The following is a 25054-nucleotide window of genomic DNA, read 5'->3' as shown; positions in this document are numbered from 1 at the left end:
TGTGTGTGTAGGAGTTCCTTGCAGGGCACCGATGTGGAGCCTGGGAGGCCACGGAGCAGAGTGTTACCACCAGCAAAATGCAAGCGTACGAGGGCCTGAATAGCAGCTCAGAAGTTACTTTCAGGAAGAAACAATTTGACTTTCTTTAGAAGAGAGAGCTGGTGCCAGGCCATTTTTTGTTTGTTTTTGAAAGTGTTTTCCATTAAGGTGAGGATGGTGACCAGGATGATTTCAAGTGACTTGGCATTTCATGAAAGTTGGGATTCCAAAGCCATTAAGGTTCATGTTTTTCACTCTAGGTTTCGTGACTCACCTCATAAATTCACTAAGTGTGAATTTAAATTGCTTTATTAGGCCATGTGAGTGGGAGTCTGACGTCTTGTTAGTGAGTGTATGTTTAGTAAAATGGTAATTTTTATGACAACTTGTTTTTTAACCAAGAGAAAGTGCCCTTGTTCAATTTTTTTTTATTCACAGTAGACTGAATGTCCGCCAGTAATGCGAATAAGTTAAGTGTGATCTAGGACATGGAAGAGCTTTTGCGGTACTTAAGTACCTTCTCTGCTTGCACTTCCCAGTCCCCATGGCCTCTTGAAGGATACTTGTATGTCCAGCGGGGTCAGTCACAAGATCTCCATTTGGGTGCCACCCTTCCCCTCCTCCCCCCCCCCCCCCACACACACACACATACATGAAACTTTTTGTGCTAGACTTTAGAGGGTTATTTTTTAAGCTGGACTGACCTGGTCCATGTATCTGGCCCGCTCTCCATAGTGGTCGGCATGAACTTGTGACTTTCACCCAGTCACACAGGACCAGATAACCCCAAGTAGTGCTATATTATTTTAGATGCTATATTTAGCTTATATCTTTGAAATTACATATCTCTGGTTCTACTGATTGAATTTAAATTGTTTTGGTGTCAAATAATTTATTAAATGTGACTCTATGTTTCTAAATTGCTGTGAGATTTTACTTGTATTACTGTTTGTGTGCTGCATAAATACTTAACACATTTCCTCTAAGTTAAGCCTGACTGCTTTAGTGCCAAGCTGCCAGAGGGCTAAGTACAGGTTAATTTAGTGAATCTTGTGGTTCACCAAGACCAGGATTGCAGCTGTTACTTGAAAAGGGCTTACACACCTTTTAACCAACAACCTAGATTCTCACACATGCCCCCTCCTGTGAGTGGTGCCAGAAGTCTGACTGTCTCCCTTTTGCTTTTCAAGATACAGTCATTCCAGGTTTGCTAGCCAGAGTAATTCTGCCCCTTCCACTATGCTTCCCAAGAAGAGACTTATTTCCCATCTATATAGGCTTACTGTGCAGTGAAACCTGTGATCTACCCACTGGGCAGCAGAGTAATTACCTGGGCCCAAAAGGATAGTTCAACACCTAAATCTAATTAAGAGCTGATTCAGAGAAATATAACCAAAGGTCATGACTAAGCGCAAATGTGGCCAAATTAATGCTGCATTTACACATGGGAACTTATTTTTGCCTATAGAAAGAGATGTAAAACTGTTGAGACGGAAAAGTCCCTTGCCTGGTGGCGAACGTGCATCTTTGCACTGAGTGTCCCAACTGCCACGATGTCTGGATCCGTGGTGCTGATTTTTGTTGTCATGAGGGAACACGGATCATGTACCTGCACCATGGCCTATGCCTGACGCAAGGATTGTAGTCTTGTCAGACCGTGAGCGTACCCAGAGCGTTACCCGCATAATGGTAAAAGGCTACTGCCTTTGTCAGGAGTTAAAAAGCACATGCGTTGTAGAGGCAGCTTACTGTGTGGTGACCAGTAGAAGTGAATAGGCTTTTATACTGGGGTCAGTGGAGTGAGGCCCACAGGCTCACACATGTGAAATTCTGCTGCTGTGTGCTTAACTCACCCTTGGTCTACAACAAGTGGGTAGCAGTTGTAGTGTCTTAAAACTGTAAGTGTTAGGACCCTATGACAAGGGGTGGACTCATGAAGGACATTAGGTAATTAATATGGGAGGTGTCAGGGTGTGGTCTTTAACAGTTAATGGGATATTGAGAGTTTAGTTGCATGTTGTACGCTGATGAGTAAAGACGTTAACGACGAGCTCCATGTGTGGGGTGTGCTTGCGCATGCTATCTGGCTGGAGAGGATTCAACAAGTGCCGACGAGGAGTGGGTTATGTGCCCCGGAGAAACAGAAGTGCTTTCCCTGAGAGTTTGCTGCAAATAGGTTGTGCGTGCCACGTGCAACCAAGCTGAAATGAAGAATCCTGTAGTTGGCGTATGTGGAGTGAAAGCCCAGCTGCAGCCTAAACGAGGCCTCGTGGAGAAGGTGAAGGCCCAACAGGGGAGCTCAGTTGGATAAGCCCACCAAGACTTACTGAGAAAGCTAAGGAAAAAAAAAAGAAAGTGCTGTGCCACAACACCGAGCCATGAGCCATACAAAGAAAACGCTAAAGGCAGTGACAACCAGTTGCAACACAAGCAGTGACAACCAGATATAACGCTAGAAAGCAGTGACAACCAGGTACAAGAAATAAATATTTACTCACCAGTAACACAACTGACGAATCAGACACGCCAGTTGAGATCTGCTGGAGTGGCTGATACGTAGCAAATAGCAAGTACTACCTTCTGAATCCTCAAGCGTGGCTACCCGAGCACATGGCCCACTGGTATAAAGTCACAAGGTGGGCCTGAAAGAGAAAACTGCATAAATAACACAAAGAAATGACTTGAATGATGCAAAAAGTCAAAAGCAAAGTCCAGAGCATGCAAGAAACAGAAAGGGCACTCATTGTCAAATGTGAAGAATGTGCAGCACAGCCACTGGGTTAGTCCAGCGATCCAAGGTCAAGTACGGAGCAGGTAATCCCAGAAGGCGCAGATTGAGGTGCCCACAATCGCTACCTGAACAGTATATACTCTCACCAGAAGAAAGAAAGATGAAATACACAGCAGCTGTTTTCCTGAAATCTCTGCCGCCATTCAATACCACCCAAAAACAGAATATTGATGGACCACGTGGATCTAGACTTTTGATGATTTCATAGATGATCTGGAAGAAGTGAGGAGAAAATAATATATTACTTAAGAATCTCGATGATGACGGAGTAAAAGAAGTGATAAAGAACCCTACACAGACTGAAATAATGTCTTACAATGTCTTACCATCAAATTATAGAAGCGTTAGAAGCCAAGTTCAACCTGATGCCAAACCCTGACTAGGAAAGGTACATTTTCAATCCAATGAGCGGACAAACGCAGAAACAATAGATGAGTTTGTTGAAATAATTATGTGCTCAAACATTGCAATTTAGACTAATTTAATGATGAAGAAGCCAGAGTCAATGATAGTTGTTTGTTTGACTCATTCAGAAGACGCATGTTGTGAGAGACCCTGGTGAAGAAGACATGGAAGTGGGAACAGCAAAAGGTGAATCAACGTTAGACATGAAGAGTAGATGCCAGCACCAAGCAGATACCTATAAGACAACATCCTCAGAAAAAGAAAGACAGTGTTTCAATCAATCAAACATTTGTAAAGCACGATACTCACCCGCTAGGGTCTCAAGGCGCTGAAAGGGGGGTGAGGGAAGGACTGCTACTTCTTGAATAACCAGGTCTTGAGGCATTTCCTGAAGGTCATTAGGTCCTGGGTCTGTCGTAGGTGGGCAGAGAGGGTGTTTCAGGTCTTGGCGGCAAGGTGGGAGAAGGATCTGCCACCGGCTGTAGTTCGATGGATGCGAGGGACGGCGGCGAGGACAAGGTTGGTGGAGCGGAGTTGGCGGGTGGGAGTGTGAAAGGTGAGTCGCTCGTTGAGGTAGGCCGGGCCCGTGTTGTGAAGAGCTTTGTGGGCATGAATGAGGAGTTTGAAGGTGATCCTCTTGGTGACGGGAAGCCAGTGAAGGTCTCTGAGGTGGGCTGAGATGTGGTCGCAGCATGGGATGTTAAGGATGAGGCGTGCGGATGCGTTCTGTATCCGTTGTAGTTTCTTCTGGAGCTTGGCTGTGGTTCCTGCATAGAGCACGTTGCTGTAATCCGGTCTGCTGCTTACGAGGGCGTGGGTGACCATCCTCCTTGTTTCGGTGGGGATCCATCTGAAGATCTTGCGAAGCATGCAAAGGATGTTGAAGCAGGAAGATGAGACTGAGTTGACTTGCTGGGTCCAATGTGGAATCTCAATTCCACATGACAATAAATGTCCAGCCATTGGACAAATGTGTAAAGGGTGCAGAAAGGAGAACCATTTTATAACTGGTTGTAAAGCGGAAAAAAACAAGTACAAGATGGATGCCAGAAAGTCCCAGAAGCAGTCTCGCCACACCCACAAAGGCAAACAAGCATTGACAAAGCCAATAGGTTTTACCTATGCTCACTTTAGACCTAAGGTATTTTTAGGGCCACTGGAATTAGGTGGCTGGAGATGGCCAGATTATGCAGAAGGGTTGAGTAACATCTGCGGTGAGAAAAGGCAAATTATGCAGCATAATGCTTCACAATTAGTAATAGTATTAATTCATTATTTTGTCATTTTTAGGTTAGGTGTGCAAATGCTCTGAAGTGTTGTAAGTATTTTGGGCTTTTAACCACACCCACTGCACACCCATCACTATCACTCGTTCATGGGCTTGCCTTTTAAAAATCCTTTGTCATCATTGGTAAATGCTTTACGCTTGTCCCTCTTTGGGGTGGTTTGGTTTCTGCCTTGGACAGCAACCCTGATACACGGATAATTGCACATTTGCCAATATGTTTGACTGTGAGCGAACTTCTTTTTCTTTTTGAGTCTCTCCTTTGCCCTCATGCTAATGGCAGCCTTGGCTCTTTGAATCAGCTTGCTTATGTCAACTGTTTTACTTTTCATTTTCAATTTATGTGGCAAGAAACATTCAGTTAGTAATTTATAACGCTAATAGCTCCAACTCGAGCAAACTTGAGACCCATTGCATTGCAAATGCTTGTTTAACTTGGTAATACTGTCTGGGCATTAGTTGTACTTATTCAGTACCAGTTTAATACCTAAATATAGAAATAAGCAACAAAAAGGTGATCAGCCCAGTTTTGCAAATGGCCTTCCACTGCGCTGCAACATGTCACTGCATTTTTAGTAACTTTTGAATTGTTTGGGCTAAAATATGTAGATTATGAGGCAGATGATTGATTTTGTGCCCAATGCAGCAAATCTATAATTATGCGAAAATCTTTTGGATTTGTTAATGTTCATACCCTGAATATTCATTCAGCAGACAGCTCCAATTACATATGCCGCATATTGTGGTATTATTAAGGTTGGTGTGCTGCATGTAGGAGAGGGTCCGTTTTACAGGCAGTAAATTATACTTATCAGCATGCTGGCAGTTTTACACAACTTGGGGTGAGCGTCGCTGGCCGTGCTACATAAATGTTTAATTTTACTGTAACGCTGAGGGCATTGTGTTCTCTCTGTCCTGGGGCATAAAAGCTTCCTGTGCTGACACTCTGCTTTCCTAGTTTCCCAAAACTCTGTTTGAGAGCCTCCGGCCAGAGCAATATATGCAAAAAGCTAGAGTCTTTTATTTTTTTGGGCCTATAAGCCAGGTCGGCATGTTGAGGGACATTTAATTGGGTAATAGTAATAGATGTGGTTTATGGCGCTTAGAAATGGGAGAAACTGTAGTGCTACCCCCGAGCTTGCTTCCAGGCTTCCTGTTTATTATAATAGGGTGGTTAACAATAGACAATACCATTACTTAACCTAAATGAGCTCATGTTATCGGCATCAGAAAAATGGAAGCATGAGTCATTTAGGACACCACTGGAACATCCTAATTCGGGGTTATTAGGACATCCGTTGGGTGCACAGTCCCCTATGGCAGCATGCTGTAACACATGGGCACATAGCTACTAGCCTGACGATACACATAGAGATCCCAACAAAAACACGCACATGGAAGAGGTACCACTGCAGTAGAATTAATGCTGACTTATTTTTATTTCTGTTAAAAAACACAAGTCTGATGTCGCCAGAAACAAGCAATCACAGAATTGTGATATGCTTACCCCTGGCCTCAGCGTGTCAGCAGAAGCATGTCTATTTGGAGAGGTTTACCATTTGTACTCACAGCGCAGTATATAGATACACTATTGCTGTGAAAGGACTGAACTTCCCATCAATTGTTGTCTGGCCAGCAGATGGTATGTGCAGGTTTGCAAGTATCAGCACCACATTTCATTGTAGAAAAGTACATCCTGGGTTTGTGGGAGCAGCAATAAGGGAGCTCTGAGCAACATGTGGAAGGAGGGAAGTTGGGGTAAGACACATGAGGGATGGAGATGGACTGTAGAGGGCCATGCACTTCGTAGAAAGTAAAAGAAAAGCACTTATTCACTCCATGACTGAAAATGAACGAGTCAGTCTGTAAAGCAACTAGTGTTCATGTAAAGCTCTCCGATATCTTCAGGTCGAGTTTGCGCTATCATCAAAAATTGCTTACAAAAAAGAAAAAACAAACATGAGGAGGTGATAGGGAGCACGAGCATTTGGGTAAAATAGCACAAGGGAGCCAGAGGGCAGGGTGAGCACAAGCCATAAAAAACATAATTTCTGTGCAGGAAGACGATGGAACACGTGCTTGTGTGGATTGTGGGGGAGAAAATACTTAAAAAGTACCATGGAAGCGCACAGCCGGTGGAAGGACACTGACTTACAGCCACTTACCACTAACCGGAAAGGGTTTTTGGTCCAAGCACCAGAGAAGAGCTGAAGCCGAGGAAAGAAAAGAGGATTGATGACATCAAAAGCTGCTGTTGACCAGTGTGAAGCAAGAAAAGGAGAGTGACCGACAAAGCCTACAAATGGTATGTAATGTGTGGCCTTTTAATATGTACATAGTTTTTTAAATACAAAAGACTTTGCAAGCACAGCACAAGCAAAACCTAAAAACCTCAACTGCGACAGTTTGAAACTAACTGAAGTCCATTGCCATCAAGTTCATCATGCATCACCATCGAGCAATAGTGAAGTGGGTGAGTGTGTGATGAACATTGGTAAAAGGGAACAACATGCACAAGTGGGCCTTGCTGCTTGCACTGAGATTGGAAAAAGGGCAAGAAACAGGTGAGCTGAGAAAGCAAAAGAACTCATATGGGCATTGCCCCAATTTAAAACTGAAAGTTAACTGTTGCCCAGTAACTTTTGTTCTCAATAGCGGAGCATCGATCAACATTATGCCAGTTGAGCAAATTTACATGCTATCGCCTATATTACGACTCAAAGCATCAAGTCTGAAGGTGTACACATGGGCTGCTTCCAAGCCTTTGCGGAGTCTAATATCATTCATAGCGACCATGCAGCACAGGAAGAAATCTTTGCAGGCCCCAATACACAGTCTTCAAGGTACTCCATCTCCTGCAGGCCTATTTAGCTTTACAGCTGCTATTAACACGGGGCTGATATCCATCAATTGAAACCTAAAATCAGAACTTGAAATTGTGAGTCAGTTTCTGTCACTGTTTCATGGTCTAGGAAGGCTGAAAACGATGATGGCGCAACTAACTTCACATTAATGAAGAGATCATGCCAGTTCCACTGCAAAATAGCATTTCTTCTTCAGGAATGGTTGAAAAGGAGCTAGAAACTTTTCTGAAACATTACATTATTGAGCAGTATACTGGGCCTACACCACAGGTGTCGCTCATTATGGTAGTGCCGAAAAAGGACAGTGGAGCTGCAGCGTATCTGCATTGTTATGCGCCAATCCAACAAAGCAATAGAGAGAGAGACATTCTGGTCCGCACCTTGGGGATATGATCATGCAGTAGAGTGGAGCCAGTGTTTTTTTCCCTCTTGACCTGAACAAAGGTTACTATCATCTTGAACTGGAAGAGAACTTCAATTACATTACTATTTATTTGACTCGTTATTTTATTTAGGTACTGAAGATTAACCTTTGGAGTGTCCTCTGCCGCAGACATTTTCCAAAATGTTATATGTAAGATTATCCAGCATGTAATACATACCGTCAATTACTGTGATGATATACAAGTATTTGGTGTAACATGAAAGGAGCATGACAAAGCCTCAAGCAAGTATGTCAGTTTCTTGCAGTTGCAGGCCTCACTTTAAATGATGAAAAGTGTTAATTTCATAAAACAAAGCTCACGTTCTTTGGGCATGTTTTTTCTGACTGCATGATTCCTGATCCTGACAAAATACAAGCACAACCAACCACCAGTCCTCCACAAGATGTCACCATGATGCAGTACGTCTTGGGGCATGGCTAGCTGTGCACATAGATTGCTCCTTTGCAAGACTTGGCAAAATGAAATGTCCAGTTCTGATGGTCTGCTAAATGTGACCACAGTTTCAAAAACATAAACTTTAAATTGAAAATGTGAGTGAGATGGCTTACTTTGAGCCTAAATTGCACACTGAGATCACTGTTGATGCTCAGCATAGTGGACATCCAAATATCTGGAGACACTTCGTACAGTAGTTCAAGTTTGACACACAACATGCCTATTCCCAGCCAGAAAAGGAGTCTGGCTGTGGTATGGATCTGTGAACATTTTCATGTGTTTCTGTATGGAAAGCATTTCATAATCATCACTGGACACCAGACTTTACTCACTGTTTTCAGCAATCCGAAAGCCAGGTTGCCCCCTCTCATTGAGAGGTAGGGGTTGCATCTACAAGAATACTCTTACAGTGGCACAGTTCAATGTCAAACTGCTGAGGATTACGTCAGCTTCATTGTGAAGTCCAGCACGCCTACAGCTCTGTCCATTGAGCAAATTATTACCGCTACTAAATGCTGATAAGGACAGGTGTCCTTCAAGACATTATTACAGCCCAGTCCCGGAAACAGTGTGTTTGACCTTTAAGTGACAATGTTGAATTTCAAAAATATTGTAATGCTAGAGATGAACTGTCTGTCACTAAAGAAGGGAATTGTGCTAAGTGTATCCTGGATTGTCATACTAGGGAGTTTGGGACAGCAAGTTATTGAACTCGCCCTTAGAGGGCATTGTGGGATTGTGATCACCAAGAGGGCATTGAGGGATTGTGTGACCCAGCATCCCCTGACAATTTTGATTCTCCCTGCTCATGCTTGGGAATTAATTGCTGTTGATTTTGTTGGCCGACTGGCCAATGGACATCACCTTATGGTGATCACTGACGAGCATTCAAGGTTTTCTCTGGTAGAATATTTGTCATCCACAACCCACGACAAATTCATTGAGCAGCTAGATAACATCTTTGCAATGTGGGGCATAACAGACACTTTCAAGTCGGACGATGGTCCATCGTTCAACAGCAAGGAGTTTCTGGCCGGTCTCAACTTCAGACATCAGAAAAGTGCACCTTTGTGGCCTTAAGTCAACGGTGTCATTGAACGATGTATGGGGACCATGAAATGGGTGATTCATTTTGTATTGATTAAGGGACTTAATCTGAGTCAGGTGTTTTGCCAAGCCTTGCGTGCTTACTGTTCAATTCCTCATTCCACTACAAACAGGCGTCTCCACACTCTGATATTCAGGAGAGCCATGAGAACCAACCTTCCACAGTGGACCCCTGAGCGAACCTTACACAGTGAAATGGTGTGTGCTACTGCTTGGAAGCAGCTGATGAAGAAGTATGCTGATCACCTTCGTCAATCTTGAAAGGTATTCGAGGAAGGCAATTTGGTTCTTGTTAAACAAAAGTGAAAGACAGATCCTTCATTTGATGCTGAACCTTTAAAGGCTGTGACACGAAAGGGACACGTGATAACGGGGCAACGTCCTGGCAAATCCATCACAAGGGACTCATCCCAATTCAGATGTCTGTCACGTCCGTCATCAGTCCCTGCAGAGTCATAGGAAACTGCCACACAAGAGGTTTCAGATCAGCAATAGACCCGTGACAGCGGGGGTCTATCCTGGGTTCAGCTCTTCTACCTCATGCCACATGGTCTGGTCAAACTGTATGAGCATCTAGACAGCTGATAAAACACATGTAATGCTGTTATTTGTTTGTACTTCTGTGTCTTTTTACTTGAGATGTAGTATCTTAGAACTGTAAGCGTTAGGACCCTCTGACTAGGGGCGGACTTATGAAGGATATTATGTAATTAATATGGGAGATGTCAGGGTGAGGGCTTTAACGATTATTGGGATATTGAGTTTAGTTATATGTTGTACTCTGAAGAGTAAGGTGTTAACTACGAGCTCTGTGTGTGGTGTCTTTTTGCACCTGCTATCGGGCTGGGGAGGAAGCGGCAGCAATGCGCCTGTGTGCCTAGGTATGTTAGATTACATGGAAGAATATGGGTTCCATGTGTTAGGAGAATGAAGAGGTAGAGGAATCCCCCCCCCCGCCTCCTCCCACAAACGCGCTCCCACAACAGATTTGTGGATTTCTATATTTATCCCCTTCTGTGCCCAGGACGTAATGGTTACGTCCTGAGGCACAGTGCTCGTGTGCCCAGGACGTAACCATTACGTCCTGGGCACAGAGCCCAGAGGGAGCGCTAGCGCTCCCGCTGTGGGGTTCACACCCCCCCAAGGCAGGGCAAGCAATCCGACTGCTAAAACGCCCACTAGACACCAGGGATTTGTTTTTTGTTAGGAAATTGACATGAGGGAGCGACCTCTTGGGCAAGGGTCTCTCCCAGGGGGGGCATTTTTTTTAAAGGCCTTTTTCTGCCCCCCCCCCGTGGCAGATCGGCCTATTGTTAGAAACCTCTACGCACCAGGGCTCATTTTTTTTGTTTGTTTTTTTGTTTTGTATTTTTGAGGTGGGGAGCGACCCCTTAGGCCATTATATTTAGGCCATGATTGGCCTATTTTTATGAGGCCAATCTGCCCCCAAGGGGGACAGAAACCACTAGACACCAGGGAGTTTTTTTTTTTTTTCACGAATTTCACACAAGGGGAGCGACCCCTTAGGCAAGGGTCGTTCCCCTGGGGGCAAATTTATTTTAGGTCATTTCTGCCCCCCTGGGGGGCAGATCAGCCTATTTTAATTAGGCCGCTTTGGGGCAGAACCCACTAGGCACCGGGGATTTTTATTGTTGTTGTTGTTTTACAGATGCGGAGCGACTCCTTAGGCAAGGGTCGCTCCCCTGGGGGGCAAATTGTATTTAGACCATTTCTGCCCCCTTTGGTGGCAGATCAGTGGATTTTGGGTCAATCTGCCCCCAAGGGGGGCAGAAACCACTAGGCACCAGGGATCTTTTTTTTGCGCCAACATCATGCAATGGGAGCGACCCCGTAGGCAAGGGTCGCTCCCCAGGGGGGGGGGGGGGTTGGGCAAATATATTTTAGGCCATTTCTGCCCCCCATGGGGCCGGCTGAGCTAGAGGCCAAAATCCACAGGTAGGCACTTTGCAAAAAAACACCTCTGTTTTCTGTGAAAAAATGTGATGTGTCCACGTTGTGTTTTAGGCCATTTCCTTTCGTGGGCACTAGGCCTACCCATACAAGTGAGGTACCATTTTTATCGGGAGACTTGGGGGAACGCTGGGTGGAAGGAAATGTGTGGCTCCTCTCAGATTCCAGAACTTTCTGTCACCGAAATGAGAGGAAAAAGTGTTTTTTTGGTCAAATGTTGAGGTTTGCAAAGGATTCTGGGTAACAGAACCGGGTCAGAGCCCCACAAGTCACCCCATCTTGGATTCGCCTAGGTGTCTAGTTTTCAAAAATGCCCTAGTTTGCTAGGTTTCCTCAGGTGTCGGCTGAGCTAGAGGCCAAAATCCACAGGTAGGCACTTTGCAAAAAACACCTCTGTTTTCTGTGAAAAAATGTGATGTGTCCACGTTGTGTTTTGAGCCATTTCCTTTCGTGGGCGCTAGGCCTACCCACACAAGTGAGGTACAATTTTTATCGGGAGACTTGGGGGAACACAGAATAGCAAAACAAGTGTTATTGCCCCTGGTCTTTCTCTACATTTTTTCCTTCCAAATGTAAGGCAGTGTGTAAAAAAGACGATGCCCTGTAATTCACATGCTAGTATGGTCCCCCCGGAATTCAGAGATGTGCAAATAACCACTGCTTCTCAACACCTTATCTTGTGTCCATTTTGGAAATAAAAAGGTTTTCTTGATACCTATTTTTCACTTTTTATATTTCAGCAAATGAATTGCTGTATACCCGGTATAGAATAAAAACCCATTGCAAGGTGCAGCTCATTTATTGGCTCTGGATACCTAGAGTTCTTGATGAACCTACAAGCCATATATATCCCGCAACCAGAAGAGTCCAGCTGACGTAACGGTATATTGCTTTAAAAAATCTGACATCGCAGGAAAAAGTTAGAGTAAAACGTGGAGAAAAATGGCTGTTTTTTTCACCTCAATTTCAATATTTTTTTATTTCAGCTGTTATTTTCTGTAGGAAACACTTGTAGGATGTACACAAATGACCCCTTGCTGAATTCAGAATTTTGTCTACTTTTCAGAAATGTTTAGCTTTCTGGGATCCAGCATTGGTTTCTCACCCATTTTGGTCACTAACTGGAAGGAGGCTGAAAGCACAAAAAAATAGTAAAAATGGGGTATGTCCCAGTAAAATGTCAAAATTGTATTGAAAAATTGGGTTTTCCAATTCAAGTCTGCCTTTTCCTGAAAGCTGGGAAGATGGTGATCTTGCCACTGTAAACTCTTTGTTGATGCCATTTTGAGGGAAAAAAACATGAGCTGCCTTCTGCAGCCCTTTTTTCCCATTTTTTGTAAAAAACAAAATGTTCACTGTATTTTGGCTAATTTCTTGGTCTCCCTCAAGGAACCCACAAAGTCTGGGTACCTTTAGAATCCCTAGGATGTTGGAAAAAAAGGACGCAAATTTGGCGTGGGTAGCTTATGTGAACAAAAAGTTATGAGGGCCTAAGCGCGAACTGCCCCAAATAGCCAAAAAAAGGCTTGGCACAGGAGGGGGAAAAGGTCTGCTAGTCAACCAGCTGGGTCGGGAGATATCACCCAGGGAAATACAGGACCACCAGCCCCTGGAGCACCAGTGTCTGCCTGCTAGCAAAGATCAGTGTGCTCTGTGAAGAAGAGTGCTTGGAGGGAGCGAGGTCAGTGGGGGATCCTGGAGAGTGGATCCTCATAGTCAGGTGGTAGAAGACAGCTGCTGCACCAATGGAGTCCTCGCCTGTGTGCAGAATTAAGTGGGTGACCACGTATTGCAGAGGGGGGATGCCAGGAAGATTGTTTTACTGCTGTGCCAAAGGGGCATCGCCTGTCTGCATAATAAGATTGGTAGCTCTGTCTGCCAGAGGGGACCACAGGGAAGAACCAGGAATGTTGCCTGGTTTCACTGCTGTTGACAGGAAAGGACCTCATAGTGACCTACTGAGGATCGGAGCTTGAGCATCCCCTTCAGCCCCTCACTCCCACCACAACTGCAAAGAGGATCACAGGAACATAACCGTCTCATTGGAGAAGTGCTGTGGACGTGCAGCTGCTGTCTCTGCAGAGCAGCGCATGCTTCTCACCCTCAGCAGCTGCTGTGACCCTCTACAACATCCAGGAGTAAAATGTTCCTGGAAACTTAGCCAGGTAAGACTGATCTGAAGGCTCTGGAGGAACTTGTTCTGCCACTTAGTGCTTCAGGCAGTGGAACACTTTTGACTTTGGTAGAGTCCGACTGGCACTCCTGCGATTCGGACTACTAGTGGAAGTAACTGGGAATGTCACCTATAGTGACTAGGGAATAACCAGTATCATTAGGGGGAGAAAAGTGGCACTCATGGACCTGTCTATCACACACTACAGGCCTGACCTCCAGAGATAGTGTTTATTGTTTGGGTGTGACTTATTTAACTTTGTCTTTGCATGTAAATACTCCTTTTTCATAGAAGCAAGTATTTGACTGGGCAATCATTCATTACTGCTATTGACTGTATTGTAAGTTGTGAGCCTGTGTTCACCACTCTTCCTCTACCTCCCCATGAGGAGCCTGGGACTTCTCGACCCACACTACTGCTGAGAGTCCAGTGCTGAAAGGCTACTTTGCTCAGTTGCTCAGGACCCATACTAGTTCGGGCCCTGGGACATCAGGAGTAAGAGGCCTCAGCCGACACGGTTGCAGCAGTAGCTCCTGCTTGCCCCGTGGCCCTCTGAAATGGGTTCTGACATAAACTTTGTTAATTTCAGCTCATGCAAAGTTGTAACTTTGGTGCAGCTTTCACATACACTTAAATACAATAAAGGATTAGAGGCTTTCATTGAAGCACTATAGACGCAAACTATAGCCAAAAAGAAATGGAAACATTTATTTTTGGAAGGATAATTAAATTATAAGGCCTGTACAGGCCATAAACAGTTTATCAAAGGTCCCCTCTTCAACCTATGTGAGCAAGACAGACGTCCCACTCTCTAGCCCTGCACTTAGGTGTGCCCCTGTTCATCTGCAACCAGCCCAAAGCCTCTTACCGGCTGCGCAGCAAAGGGCCTCATTTTAACAGGTGAGCACTGGAGCTTAGCACTTAGTCATTTTATCAGAGGTAACACTGAGCCAGACCTGGAGCAAAGATAACAAAAACTGGGTGGTCCAAAAGCAAATATCCTGTGCTGTCTAAATAGCTCATAACCCCTTTCCTCAGTTACTCTGGGTTGTGGTGCGATATCTGTGTTTAATCACATTTTATCCATCCTTACATACCAAATAAAATGCATAATACAAGAGTAAGAATCGAATTTACTCTGTCACCTACTGGTAATGCGTGGTTTAACTTTATAGCAACGTGCCTTGTTTACTAAAAATTAAACTACAGTGAAAAATTAAAACTGGTTCTCCCACTTCAGATTGCATTAGTTGATGCTGTTAACGCTCCAGTTTACCTTGATTCACGGATTACCCTGCTGTATTACTGTATTTAACCACGCTAATATTTATGTAATTTGTGGAATAGTCATTTCTGTTGACAAGCAAATGTAAGAGATTTTGTAGGATCCATGGAACTCTGAGAATGCTAAGTTTGGGGAAAAACAGACATCGGGGGAGGGGTGCTGCAGCGTTCTGGTGTGCACATGTTGTGTTTTTTTAAATAGATAAACTATGACATTTTGATTGACGGAGTGCAACCCATATGTCCCTCTGAAATAGATGTTCATGTGTCTTCGGAACATTACCTTAGTGCCTCGTTAAAAATGCTTTGTGGAACCTGCGAGATATTATGTGTCCTGTGTGTCATGAGAACAGTTGCTGTAAGTCCCTGACAAAAAATCCTGCTGTGCAAGCCTGGATCTTTTCCGGTTGAGATAGCATTCTCCCTTTCCTTGAACTAGGTGAACAAAAAGCACTCGACGGAGAATAAATGCTTGGGAAAGCGCATAGTTCCGTCCAACCTTTTATTGTTACCCAGGTGGTTGCCAATGTTTAATGGAAATTTGGCATTAAGATTTCTGACTTCGGAAGTTTGGTTTAGAATGTGGCTAAGAAAAAATATGCATCACCCAAAATACCTTCCTCAACTCCAGAACATCCCACTTTTCGAATTGGCACGTCGCCCAAGATCTTCAAACAGTTCCCCGGGTCACCAGCTTTTTTGGTACACGTGCCGTTGCTGTGAATCAAACTTACGGTTGAAGTGCTACTCCCACCCATATTGCTTTCCGTAGAAATCAGGAACCCGATCTGTAGCCTTTGTCCGAGCTTGGTTTATTTTCTTGTGTGTTAACAACTGCTGTCTTGAGGGCACATGAGGCGGTAAGTCACGGCTGTTACGGTGGATGCTTGTTCAATGTGTGTTCAGCTGCACATTGGGGAGGGTGGTGCGGTCCGAGACGCCGCGGGCTATCTTGGGCGTTTTTTTAGCTATTTTTCGGGGACTATTTATAGGGGCCGGCTCGTGGTTGGTAGTCAGGAAAGTTTTCAGCTTTTTCTCGAATTTTTGCATTTTTGCAAATTTTAAAAAAAAAAAAAAAAAAAAAAGAAAGAAGGCACTTTTTTCATTATAGGTTTAACGTGCCTGATAGTATCTCCAGGGTTTAGAGGCAGGCGTAGTGTAGGGCTTTGGGCGCGTGGTACTCACGTGAGGCGTTGAAAGTGCAGGTAGCGTGCGAGGGCTCTTTCTACGATGGAGGATGGTTTTTTGGAGCAAGCGCTGGTGTTGTTGAGGCGGGCCGGGCGCCTGGACATCATGAAGCAAGAGGCGCTGCGCCCGGCCCGGAGAGCGGTGCAAGGGGTCGCGGCCGCCGTGCTGGCGTGCTCGCCGCCTAGGTCCCCGGTCCGGGGAAGACAGGTGAGGAGTCCAAGGAGAGTCAGTGGGCGGGGAAAAGCCTTTGGGGCCGGCTGCTCGGCTCTTAAGGTGGCCGGCCTTGGAAGACGTTTTTTGGGTTTCCCTCACGCCCAGAAGGGCGGGGCTGGGGCCGTAAAGGCTCGCAGCATAGTTAGGCTGGAAAAGGGGCCCAGTAAGGCGGTCGACGAGCCCCACAATGCGAGGCCAGGGGCAGGACTGAGGGGCAGGGTAGGGTAGAGGAAACTAGGTTGGAAGGGAGCTTTGGGGGCGAGAGCCCTCAGGACCTGGGGAAGCTGGGGGCAGCTGGGAGCTGGCAAGGAGAAACTGCTAGTGGCAGTGAAGTTCTATTAAGGACACGGAGGCGAGGATTATGCTTCTCTTAACTTTACTGACAAACACAGCAGCCAATAAACAAATACTTTTTTCAAAAACTACACATCCCATGAGCCTTAGCCCACCAATCATGGCACGATACAGTCCGTAAATAGCCAGAACACAACAGTCCTTCCTCTTTCTTTGCGAAACAGTTCAAACGTGCGAACTTGCCAACTTGATAACGAACTCTTTCCAATTCTTGATAAGATCCTCAGAAAACTGAAAGATGAACACTCAACACCTGCTTCATTGGAGTCCTTCATGAAGTCGCATTGGATGTTCCTGAAACAAACGAAAAACACAAACCACTAATATCGAAAATAACCTGGGTGGGTATATGATTCTCATTATTTCAATTAGAACAATTAATCATACTCATATTACTGTCTTAAGTGATCATTAAACAATAACAACATTGATAGAATAGATAAACATATTGGGTGGGATAATCCTCGCCTCCGTGTCCTTAATAGAATCTAAAATTCTTGACGCGACAGCTAGAACATTTTTAATTCTATGTCAGGACCGGAGGCTTCGGATTATGCTAGTTCAAAGTCTGTTTACCACCTCCGATACCACATCCACAATAGGCTTATGATAGAAAACCTTAAATGTAGAATCACTAGACCAATCAGCTGCAGCCATGATGTCCTCCAACCTGGCTCCTGTCGCATAGGCTTTGGAGGCCATGGCTCCTCTAACTGAATGAGCCCCGAACACACTTATGTCAATGCCTGATTCGGCTAAAAGCCACTTGATCCATCGGGCTAATGTTGCCGCAGTGACAGGTTTAAACGGTTTCTGTAAGGAAATCAACAGTTGCCCCGAAGCATTCTGTCTGAGATCCTGTGTGACCCCTTCGTAACTCTTCAAACATTGAACGACACATAGCTTCTTGTTATGTGGAAACGATGGGTAAGAAATGCATTTGGATAAGGTTTTTGTACGTCTCGAAATGGAAAAGGATACTCCATTAGGAGTGAATACTCTACCTGTTAGATCCAGAGCTTTAACATCTGACACCCTTCTGCATGATAATAAGCATAAAAGCATAGTCAATTTTGCAGACAGTTGTTTACGAGATAGGTCGTCATTGTCTGGCCAGTTCTCAAGGAAACGTAAAATAATGTTAACATCCCACAAGGTGGTGTATTTTGGTTGTGGGGGTTTTACCATACGGATACCCCTAAGTAACTTACAAATCAATGGATGCTCACCTACCGGTTTCCCTTGAATGTGTGGATGACCCGCCGAAAGGGCTGAACGACAATTGTTAATTGTCCTATAAGCCAAACCCTGGGAAGCCAAATCAGATAAAAAATTGGCTATGACATGAATCTCTGACCCCAGGGGATCCAAACTCCTTGAATCGCACCAACGTAACCATCTCCTCCAGGCTTGCTCATATCTTTTGTGTGTGGAGGGGGCCCAAGATTGGGATAAGAAAAACAGTGCTGATTCCGAAACTCCCGGCACTTGCCATCGTTGCCTGAAAGTCTCCAGGCCATCAGGATTAACAGGCCCTGTAACACCAATGGGTGAAAACTGCTCGATGGATCCAATAGAAGGTCCTTTGACCATGGAATTTTCACCGGAAAGTCGCATGACTGATTCATTGCGGAAGGGAACCATGGCTGAGCACTCCACCAGGGAGTCACCAGAATGATCTCTGAGCGTTGGCGACGCACTTGTGCCAGGACGCGCGGGATCATCACAAAGGGTGGAAAGGCATAGAGAAGGACTTCTGGCCATAACTGCATGAATGCGTCCGTCCCCTTCGCTTGAGGATCCGGCCTCCAACTGAAGAAACAGGGAACCTGACTGTTCAGACGGGATGCAAAAAGATCCATTTGACATGTCCCCCAACGAAATTGAAGGGCTTGAAAAATGTTCCGATTGAGCATCCAATCGCTCCCATCTCGGAGGAAACAAGAGTTCCAGTCCGCAGTCGTATTGATGCTGCCCGGAATGTATTCCGCTATTACTGCAATTCTCTGATTGAGGCAAAAATGCCAGAATTCTTTCGCTATCTCCGCTAGGAGACGAGATCTGGTTCCGCCTAGCCGATTGATGTACCTCACTGCGGAGACATTGTCCATCCGCAGGAGGATGCAGCAATGAGCCCGGCGGGGAGCCAATGATTTTATGGCGAAAGATCCTGCCAGAAGTTCCAGGCAGTTGATGTGATAAGATAACTCCCCCGGGGACCAGCGGCCTCCTGTCTCCACCTGGCCGCACCGAGCTCCCCAGCCCCACCGGCTGGCATCCGACTCTATCACTATGTCTGGAGAGGAGGGAAAAATCGCTCTGCCATTCCATGCATCCATGTGGTCCAGCCACCACGAAATCTCTATCTTGGCTTCCTCTGAGAGGGGAACCAACTCTGAATACTGGAGGCCTCTCTGAAGGTGGCGAATCTTCAATCTCTGAAGAGCTCTGTAGTGTAGAGGCCACGGGAAGATCGCCTGAATGGATGATGCCAAAAGGCCGACAAGGCGAGCTAATGTCCTCAAGGATATAGTCGGAGAGGCAAGCGCTCTCCTCAACTCCTTCTTGATCAAATTCCGTTTGTTGATCGGGAGAATTAGTAATGATGTTAGAGAATCTATCTGAAAACCCAGAAAATCCATGCTCTGCGAAGGAATCAGGCTGGACTTCTCTGAATTCAGGACAAACCCGAGGTCTTGGAGTAATTTTATTGTCCAATTGAGGTGAGTCAGCACCAGATCTTTTTCCTGGGCCATGATGAGAATATCGTCCAGATAAATAATTAGGCGTACGCCTCTTTCTCTCAAATATTGCACCACTGGTCGGAGAAGTTTGGTGAAACACCAGGGCGCTGAGGAGAGGCCGAACGGAAGTACTTTGAATTCGAACCACTGGGAACCCCATTGGAATTGGAGGAAACGTCTGTGGGGAGCGAAGATTGGGACTGAGAGATAGGCGTCTTTGAGATCTAGTCGAACCATCCAGTCCTTGTCCCTCAAAAGATCCCTGAGAAGGTGAATACCCTCCATTTTGAAATGGCGGTACACCATCCAGGAATTGAAGTTCTTTAAATTCAGGACTAGTCTGGCTCCGCCGCCCTTCTTCTGCACCAAAAAGATAGTGCTGGTGAAACCTCGAGGGTGAGGTGATGATTCCACCACCGCTCCTTTCTGAATGAGAGAGAGAATCTCTTCTTTTATGAAATTGTGATCTGAGAGGGAAAAAAGGAGAGGCATAGGAAGGCTCGATTGTTTTGGGGTGGCGTAAAATTCTAGATGGAAACCCTGAACCGTCTGAAGAACCCAAGGATCTTGTGTAATGGATTCCCAAACCGGAAGAAACAAACAAATCCTGCCCCCCAATATGACTTCTGAGGGAAGAATGATTCTCACCTGAGTTTGTGTTGTCTTGAATGGAATTACCTCCACGATATCCTCTTGAGTTTCTACCTCGCCCTCTGTATCGGTTGGGATAGAAATTGCCTTGGTTTGAATAACCTCCTCTGTTACCCTGGGAAGCATATCTGGGGTTCTGGAATCTTCGGCCCGGCGCTCGACCCCTGAAGCGTCCGGCCCGAAGAAAAAGAGCATTGTTGAATACCTTTTTTATATTAGATTGGGCCTTATCCAGAGCTGTGAAAGTAGCCACGTATTTGCTCAAATTGGAGATGAATTTGTCTCCGAAGAGCATTCCATTAGCCGCCGCACCGGCTTCGTTAGTGGCCAACTCGGCAAGCTTCGGGTCCAAGCGAATTAGGAAAGATCGCCTGCGCTCCGCTGACATGGCGCAGTTTGCGTTGCCCAAGAGGCAAATAGCCCTCTGGGTCCATTGAAGAATAGCTTCCGTGTCCAAAGGGGTTTCGGTTTCTTTAGACTCTACCGCTAAGTCCAGAATTTTCGTAAGCGGACCGGATATGTCTAATAATTTGTCTTGACAGCCTTTCCAGGCGCGGTCTAGGCCCTTTTTTGGGTCCTTAGCGAATTTGCGGAGGAAGGATGCCATATTAGGGTCCAGCTCTGGAGTGTCTGCCACCTTGCCCGTAAGGGAGGGACGGGGGCACTCAGATCTAAGCGTGTTGCGCACGTCCTTCTCGAAGCTTTTGCGCAGCCTGTCCTGAACATAGTTCGCAACCTCTTGGTGAGGAACCCACTCAGTAGAGCGAGGGTGAATGATATCCTCCGGAGAGAATAAGAGGTTCTTGCCTTGATTAAAGTCCTCTTTAGGAGAGCTATGTTTCGTCTTGCGTCGCTTTTTGCACGGTTGGGGATCAATTTGTGATTCGTCTGAATCCGATTTAGAGGATGATGGGTCGTGATAGCTAGACTGTGACGATGATTGCATAGGGAAGGAGGATGAACTCTGGGGAGGCAGCAGTCCTCCATATGCATGGTCACGCAACACTGAAGTTGCCATTTGTGACAAAATTTCTGCAGAAGAAGTGCCACCCGAACGCTGTACTTTAAGATCCACCACCTCACCGGAATCTCCGGACTGCATGCGAGGTTGGCTACTTTCGCCTAAAAATTCCCTTCTAGCAAAATTAGATAGAGGTTGGGTAAAGGGCTTGAGGGCTTGGATTAATGCCCAGTTCACGGAATCTTGCACATGGAAACCAAGTGCTTCCACCAGTCTTTCCTCCAAATGTTGTTCTGAGGGAGTTTCTTGCAGTTGCTCATACTGCTCTTCCTCATCGGCGTAGTACGCCATGTTTAGGCTATATATAGCTTGGTCTGAAAGGAGGAGTTAACAGGGGGGGCCAAACCCTGAGCAGGTGAAAACTCTTGCAAAAAAGATTTGTATATTGTGGAGGGAGCCACCTGCCCTAAAACTCCTTAAAACTACTCAAAACTCACTAAATTGATTTAAATTAACTAATGCCCCCTGAGCAAAGCTCTATATAGTATTATTTCAGCCCCTACGGGCGCTCTGAGGCCGCAAAATGAGGAGAGACACCACCCGCGAGCTCACGCTGCATCAAGCCGGTCGGAAAACCTTTCCGAACGGCAAAAATGCGCGCGCGCACACGTGGGCGTCAAAAGAGGACAGCGTCCTCCGACAGGAGCGAGCGCTCGTTGTTACGGCCTGCTCCCACTCCACATAATCAAAACTTTTGGAGAGTAACGCGGGGAGCCGGAGCTCCGGAACAAGTTTACAATACAATAACACGTTTATAATTACATCGGTAAACACAGCAATTACTGTTAAACGCGCTCGGTAATTCTAATCGTATAAACAACATTAGAGCGCAGCGTGCGTGACTTAACTGGCTGCTGGAGCAGCAAAGAAAGAGGAAGGACTGTTGTGTTCTGGCTATTTACGGACTGTATCGTGCCATGATTGGTGGGCTAAGGCTCATGGGATGTGTAGTTTTTGAAAAAAGTATTTGTTTATTGGCTGCTGTGTTTGTCAGTAAAGTTAAGAGAAGCATAATCCGAAGCCTCCGGTCCTGACATAGAATTGACTCCTCCATTCCCATTTCCAAGAAGTGGACCACTATGCTGGAGTGGAGTGCCATGGACAGTGAAGGGGAGGGGTCAGGACCGGAACAAGGTATTGCAAGGCATCATTCACCCTCCCCTCCCCCGCGTTGTAGAGTTCCGCGTCGGGTTTATGGTGACAAGTTGGGTAAGGGTCTAGGCAAGCCCCCCGGGGAGGGAGTGTCCCGGGAGGTGGGAAAGGGGGTTAGAGCGCGAAAGGGGGTGCAGGACAGGGATAATGTTTTTGCCAGCACACCGGACCTTTTTTGGCAGAAAGAGCGAAGTGCTGCAGTGCAGTCAGGTGAGCCACGGGCGGCTCAACTACCCTGGCAAGAAGATCAGGTAGAGCCTAGTGCGGCCGGCCGGTGTGCGTCAACAGGACAGAGGAAGAGGGCGGTGACTGCGGACGCTTCCGGGGGGTGGTGTGATAGTGCGGGTTTTGCGCCCGGAGACGCCGCCACTCTTTGGGAGCAGCGTCCGGGTCCGGTAAGAATTCAACATGGTAAGGATCAGCCCCCTATAAATAGCCCCCGAAAAATAGCCCAAAAAACGCCCAAGATAGCCCGCGGCATCTCGGACCGTACCACCCTCCCCAAAGACCCCGGGGGGGGGGAGACCTCATTCCTCGGCAGGTCCCCCCGGGACCCCATTTTGACTGTTAAACGCGCTACCTTATGTTGATCATTAGTTGGAAGAAAAAAAAGCGCAGAACCCTCACGACAACTGACTTGTCCCTTTTCACACCTCTTCCTGCAGAATCTCTTCATCAGAGCCGTGAGGGCGTACAATGGAGAGAACTGGCGGACCGCCATCTCGGACATGGAGCTGGCACTGCCAGATTACTTCCGGGTCTATAAGGAGTGCCTCGCAGCCTGTGAAGGCGCTCGTGAAATAACCCACTTTAAAGACTTCTATTTGTCAATAGCAGGTAAGTTGATATGTCTGCGTAATACGCCTCATCACTGCGAAGCGGCTTCTAGGCAGTTAAAAAAGAGTTAAAAGGCAATGATATGTTGAAAAGCTCCAAATGCAGTGTTTGTTTTTCTTTGCATAAGTAACCATTGATTCACTGCTCCAAAGTTGGGGGTAGGGTGGTTTGTATTACAACAAGCCTATACATCGGCAGTTTCAGATGTTAAAGATGCCTTTCATAAGTATGAGGACTGTGAATGTTTATATAACTTTTTTTTTTCTTTCTCTAGTTTCACTTTCTTTTTGCTCAGTGCCTGGTTTCACCCTTTGCTTGTCCTGCAAAAGTAGTTCCTCTAAAATACTTCTCCCACGTGTTGTGGAGATACTTTCTCAGTTTTATTTCCTAAATATGTCTGTCAATTTTAGACCAGGCTCTTGTCACAGCCCTCCTTTTTGGAATATTGTTGTGCACCCAGCGATATTTGAATTTTGATAGACTTCACCAAGGCAGTGTAAATTCTGTCGTTTGCTTTGAGATCATTGCGGATAGTCATATCAATCACATAGATGAGAACAAGCCACATTTTTTCGTACATTATACAACGTATGCAAGTACAGTGGATTCAGATCTCACAATCGCTCTTTATTTGGCTATTGCTATTCTGTGTCTTTTTAATGTTTGTTGTAATCAGGAAACTGTTTTCCAATCTGTTTCTACAGGCTCTGCTAAGGTGCTAATACATTAATTTTTATTGCCAAGGTAAAATATGATTTACATTCTCTTTCTAAGGCATATTAGGAACATTTGTCTTTCTAGCTAACTGCATATAATGTATAAACATAATTTAAAGGTTTGCCTCCTCACAAAGTGTGTCACATATCCTCCCCGATGGAGAGTACAATCACTCGAGATCTAAGTCAAAGCACGGGTTTTCGGAAGAATTCTAGTGTGCAGATATTATTCAGTCATTAAATAGAATTTTAAATGCTGACATTGCCCCCATCTCTCTCCCAGATCTGTCATGCCTGTCACCTTAAGCATCTCTGCCAGTCATCTTCCACGCCGCTCACTGTCCAAACTGTTTTTTCTTGATAACCTTTCAGAATCTAATTATCTTATGCTAGCATTCTAGCACAGTCTCTGGATAAAATCATCTAACAAAGCCATGCCAGAGTGGTTTCACTCCATTCATTCTATATAAAAAATTTATTTCATTTTAGTAACTCAGGCAGACTTGTAAGCTGCAATCTTACTAAAAACTATGCTCACAGGTTATTGGATGTGCATGAATGTTGTCATTCCGTAATAGCAAATGTTGTCAAAACCATTTCAAACACACAAATAACATCCTCCGCCATATATCCCTTAAAAGTATTGCACTCATACATTCTCTACATGAAGAAGTCCGTTTTTCAACGGAAGGCTTTTACTTTTTCAAAACACATCAACTTTCATGTCTTAAATAAAATTTAGACTTTTCTTTGTTAATATTTATGAAAATCAGCATGCCTGCATTCACTAGTCCCTACAAACTTACTGTCAGTTTTGATTGCGGCCTAGATTTACAAAACTTCCCAACATGTTGCCACTCTGAAGCTAAGGGTTGTTTATATCTGGTAGGTTGTGAGCTGATTTTGAGTTGAAATAATGTGAAACTGTGCCCCTTTCTATCTTTTCATTCATTGCTTTCCTTCTGTCATCAACTTGATCAATTAACTCTTTCTCCACTTGTGGGAGAATACAGGTTAAGTTGTTTCTGTGTTTGGATGCTGTGCCAAAAGTTAGTGTAGGTTCAAAGACCCCCCCTACCATATTTATGTTCTTGTCTTTTGCAACGTGGCTCACATGCTGATTAACAGGAACAAAAGAGACAACAAGATCAAAGTTTGAGTACAAATATGGGATGTATTCTTGATTGCACAAATGTGTTAACAGGCTGCAGTTAATCCCATAAATCAGTGGTAAGCTGTGATATGTTTTCCCTTCTTGAACTGACAAGGAAATCTGTGTGCACACATACCAATTACGCTACATTACATTAATTGTACTCACATACTCACACAGCAGACTATAATAAACATTGGGAGACAAATCTCTCTTCGCGTCCTC

The 25054-nt window shown here is 45.3% G+C and overlaps 1 protein-coding gene across 1 annotated transcript in view; it reads left to right on the top strand.

Moving 5' to 3' along the window:
* CRTAP (cartilage associated protein) overlaps positions 1-25054 on the top strand; it is a 153984-nt gene that overhangs the window by 48749 nt on the left and 80181 nt on the right. The window contains exon 3 of the mRNA XM_069214279.1: positions 22789-22960. Within this exon, the coding sequence (XP_069070380.1) occupies positions 22789-22960 (172 nt within the window). The remainder of the gene's footprint in view (positions 1-22788; positions 22961-25054) is intronic.

Source organism: Pleurodeles waltl, chromosome 2_1 (genome assembly GCF_031143425.1).
Source record: "Pleurodeles waltl isolate 20211129_DDA chromosome 2_1, aPleWal1.hap1.20221129, whole genome shotgun sequence".
NCBI classification, from domain to species: Eukaryota; Metazoa; Chordata; class Amphibia; order Caudata; family Salamandridae; genus Pleurodeles; species Pleurodeles waltl.
Note: the sequence above shows the minus strand (reverse complement) of the source record. Positions and strands in the feature narration are given on the sequence as shown.